This window comes from Trichomycterus rosablanca, chromosome 25 (assembly GCF_030014385.1).
Source record: "Trichomycterus rosablanca isolate fTriRos1 chromosome 25, fTriRos1.hap1, whole genome shotgun sequence".
NCBI classification, from domain to species: Eukaryota; Metazoa; Chordata; class Actinopteri; order Siluriformes; family Trichomycteridae; genus Trichomycterus; species Trichomycterus rosablanca.
The window spans coordinates 17,045,986-17,050,415 of record NC_086012.1 but is presented as its reverse complement, the minus strand read 5'-3'; the positions used below and the strand labels follow the sequence as shown (position 1 = coordinate 17,050,415).

Here is a 4,430-nt window from a genome sequence, read left to right as displayed (position 1 = left end):
ATGTTTTACCTAGTGGTGCACACTGGCGCGCCTCCAAAAACGAAGGGCAAAGCAGTAAATCCGACATGTTTGTTATGGAAATCTACGTCGCGGATCGCGCTGAGCAGAAGCACTATGGAAGGTTTTGGAGGGTGGTGGGTGTGTCTTTCTTCTCCCTCTTGATCTTGTTGAATCGCAACGCCGGTTCGGAGGTGTTTTTCCGTTTAGAAACCCTATCCATTGTACCGCTGTGGGGACCGAACAAACACGCCTATCAAAAACAAACCCACCAATCGTGTCCATGTGCCCGCCTTTTGTAACCCCGCCTATTTATAACTTTATATTAAAGCTTGTTTGATCGCATGCCGACGGCATTAGTTTAGAAGAGCTACAGTGTCTCGGGATTGTAGCTGAAACTACCGGATTATATTCTTTTTTTCTACATTATTTATATTCTTAGTCGATATTACCATGGCAGACACAAAGGTCGATTCCGCGACGGAAATCTCCGCCAAGGTAAGAACCACAGAAAGCTTTAAATAAATTTAAAGAAGCCGCGTAATGAGTAGAATTGTTTTTTATTGGTTCGTGTTGAGATTTTAAAGGCTGATGTCCGTTTGCGCGCCGTCACGGAGAGAAATTCTCCATGCTCGATTATATCCGGACTGAAAGCTTATTACCGTATTTAAATTAGTTTATGAGTAATCAAAGATGACTAATTTGTAAGAACGTCGAGTAAATATAAGTGACTGGATTGTAACTACTTGTTCTCTCGCATTGTCCGGAATGCGCGCGGTTCCTTTGTTTATACAGGCGGCTCGGTTCCTCTTAAACTGTATTGCCCTGCTGCCCGGAGCCTGGAAATGAGACTGGGTTAGAAAAAAAGTGTTACCTGGTTAAACAGCAGCTTTATCTACGAATCACTTCGAATTAATGGAGTGTTGCTCATGCAGAAGTGTACTGTGTACTTCGTTCTTGTGGATTGCGTTCGCATAGAGTACATGCTGTGGAACACGGACGCGGTTCACATAACGCGCCGAAATATCTCCAGTTAGTTTAAAAACAAAAAGTCATGATCAGAATCAGAACACGGGTTCTTTCACTTACTTACTGACTTGTATTATTGCTATGCATGTAGTTTCTATTTTGATGAGCACATTTCAACTTAAATGAGCAGTTTTTGGATGTCCGTCACATTTGCGCCATAATTTTACGCACGGATCATGCATGGATATTTTAAGCATTAGTTCGATTCGTTATCAATAGTTCATCCATGATCAGTGTTCCAACATCCAGGTGAAGTTTACCGGTGTCGACGAGGCGTGAGTGAGTCTGTGTTGTCCATCCGTGAATGAATGGGTCGATATTATCCTGTCAACATTTCCACTCAGTTATTCGAATAGACTATCGAGTCGAATATCTTTTACGCGTCGATTTGTGAACATCAGTGAATAGATTACAGATGAATTAATATTATTATTTGTACCATCAGTCAAACGAAACATGGTAGTTTTCTGCTTTAACACCCACGTTTAAAACAAGCATATTCGAACATCTTCAGAAATCCACTTCTTTAATAGTTTAGTCTTAGTTTAATAAACGCTGTTTTTTAATGATTGCTTTTGTGGGAACATCCGTGCACTTGATCTGTTATGAAGGAAAGGAAAAGGCTGTAGCACTATCTGCAGATTTAATCTGTAATCCGTTTAAGATCCTACTTCAGTTCTTGTTTTTCTTTTTTATTACTTTCCAAGATAATTTATCACCCTTTTCTCAATATTAATTTCTATTTCGGTTAGTTTGGTTTGGCGGTGTGTTTTTGGGGCTGTTTGATCTGTAAGGCGTCGTTTGATGTGCGTTATTAATGGAGCCTGTTTGTCGGAGGCTGCTGCCTTTCCCTGAGCGGCTGTTGGTCTGCAGCGCGTCCGTGTAATCCGCATATCAGGTGCGCGCATCCAAACACTGTATTTAACCAGCTGGTCTGTGTAATTTGGGTAAAATCTGGGGTCAACACATTCTTATCATTTTGCTCATCATTCATCATGTGCTGCGGTTTAGGACGCAGTCTGTGCATGTAATGCGCCATAGACACATCTGAGGTCTCGCTCGCATGGCCACGTTTGAACATGAAGCCGGATAAAGTGACTGACCGCCTCCAGTTTGTTCCTCTCGACCTAAATCCGGTAGATGAGAGGAGGAGGGAGGGGGGTGGATTGAGCTCTTTTGGCTGCGCACCAGACCGCATACTACTGTACATCACAGTACGCCACCTCCTGCTGCACGTACTTACTTTGCCATCCTGCCCAGCACTAGTATGCGGTTCATATATGGCGTGTCCATGGCGACCGGTTCGGATGTTCGGTTTCCACCTGCTCTTTGATCTGGTTCTCTGTACTCGCTACAATGTATCCTTCCGTTCTGATCACTAGTGCGCTAGTATAGATCAAAGACCTCGTCTCTATAGGACAGATAGTTGATCTATACACCACTCGTTCATCTGTTAGGTCAAGCAGCAGCTATTTTTCATCTCCTGATCCTAATAAGCGTCCATCGGTTTTCCACGGGTGTGTCCTGAGCATATGGCGTTCACAATCGCAAACTACAATACCCACGATATCTCTAACACCGAGGTGTCTGGTTACCCGGGGTGGGAGGGACTTACCGACCTTGATAAGCAGCAGAATGCTTTCAAACAACCAATGGCGCGTTTCCATTGTGTGCACATTTTAAGGGCGCCTATGGAGGGCGCCAAAGTCACCTCAGCGGCTTGGCACAGGTCTTAGATCAGTATTTCATAAATAGAAGCACAACTGCCCCTTAGGGTTCTTAAAGGTACTGCAATGGGGGTGTTTCATTAAAAACAATAATGGGAGATAATTACGAGGGAAAATAATCTGAATTGGAACATAAGATAAGAACAACCAAGCACTATAACTGACACACAGTTGCTAATAGATCTGTTTTGTGCCCAGCAATACATGTTTTAACAATACACCTTTCTAATATAAACATACAGTTTAACTTGCCACACTTTCTATTAGCTTTGCTGTGTTTTAAGTGATGTACCCTGGCATGTTATAATAAATTTAGCATTTATTTTACAGGACCTGAAGGAGAAGAAGCTCCTTGAAGAGAAGGAAAACGGAAAGGAGGCCACTAATGGAAAGGTAACAAACCCGCCAATTAATTTATTAAATAGGTCAGACCCTGTTTCATTCCAGATCAGAAAAAGTTGTGGAAGATGTTTAACTGATGTTTTAACCAACAGGAAAATGAGGAGAATGGAGAGCCTGAGATTGATGAGGATGAGGAGGATGAAGTAGATGAAGAAGAGGAGGAGGAAGACGGAGAAGGTTAGTGCTTGTCTTAATCTAATCTGTGAAGAAACCGTGTCTCCTAAGGCTTGTGCATCTGGTATTCAAATGCTTGATATGAGTTGTTCTAAATATAAAAAAAAATTTCCCAGGAGATGAAGATGAGGAGGATGAAGATGATGATGATGATCTGGGCGGTGGAACGAAACGAGGGGCTGATGAGGATGATGAAGATGAAGAGGTAAGGACAAAGTCTAGTCTGTCCCAGAGTTGTTTTTATTTTAAGGGCTTCGTGTTTCTAATCCACTATTTTACACTTTACAGGATGAGATCGACCCCAAAAAACAGAAGACGGACGACGACGATTAAAGGATTGTTGGATGCTGCGGTTCCAGTGTAGAGCCAGTGTTTGTTGGAGCCAGTGGCATAAAGGACTGAAATACATCAAACATGGTCATTTCACTCGCCCACGTTCAACCCACTAATCCCAAGGCAAATTTTTTTAAAAGGGAAAAGTCCACCGCCCAAGACCCAAGCATCCTGGCGAAATACACAAGATGAAAATTTGTTTGTATTTTTATTTACATTTTATATTTTTGTACATATTGAGAGATCGCTCACTTGATCTCCTGTGACCAAAATGGTGCTTCTTTATGAAATTTTACTTGTTTGACCAAGTCTCCCAAACATCAGTAAAACAGAAGCATGTATAAAACCAACAGGCATTTAACTCCAAGCATTCCAGTCAGATTTTATGTATGAACTTTAGTTGTACCATATACTGTTTGTTTTTGTTTGTATGGGAGGGCTAGGCCAAAGAAATGGAGTTGCTTTTCTTTTTTTTTTGGTTCATTTTGTTTGCATATTCTGTTTTACCTTGGCCTGTCTGTGTGAAGTTTGTTCTACAATAAACCTGACTTTTATTTTGTGAGTTGTTCTTGATTATTCTAGTTTGTTCCTAATTGGTTCTGGCGAGGTGCGTTTGTCAGAATGTAAATAAAACTCTTGCATCAGTTCTTTTTCTGCATAAGGAATATTAATGATATTTGTTTAAAACTGCTTTCACGAATGTGTGGACATCTATATGGGAACCAATATGGAAAGAGTCCTTCAGCATGACACTGTGTCCCTATTCAC

The 4,430-nt window shown here is 41.5% G+C and overlaps 1 protein-coding gene across 1 annotated transcript; it reads left to right on the top strand.

Annotated features, from left to right (window-relative positions):
• Positions 1 to 361: 361 nt before the first annotated feature.
• Positions 362 to 4,224, top strand: ptmab (prothymosin alpha b). Its single transcript, XM_062988135.1, has 5 exons — positions 362 to 495; positions 3,084 to 3,146; positions 3,248 to 3,332; positions 3,446 to 3,534; positions 3,618 to 4,224. Exons 1-5 carry the CDS (start codon positions 451 to 453, stop codon positions 3,660 to 3,662), a joined length of 327 nt encoding a protein of 108 aa, XP_062844205.1. The 5' UTR covers positions 362 to 450; the 3' UTR covers positions 3,663 to 4,224.
• The last annotated feature ends 206 nt before the right edge of the window (positions 4,225 to 4,430 follow it).

Excerpts from the sequence above, each read along its gene's own strand:
- ptmab (XM_062988135.1), top strand. The coding sequence starts at position 451 with ATGGCAGACACAAAGGTCGATTCCGCGACGGAAATCTCCGCCAAG. Across the intron at positions 3,147-3,247 it reads AGGAGGCCACTAATGGAAAG|GAAAATGAGGAGAATGGAGA; the intron begins GTAACAAACCCG and ends TTTAACCAACAG. Across the intron at positions 3,535-3,617 it reads AGGATGATGAAGATGAAGAG|GATGAGATCGACCCCAAAAA; the intron begins GTAAGGACAAAG and ends TACACTTTACAG.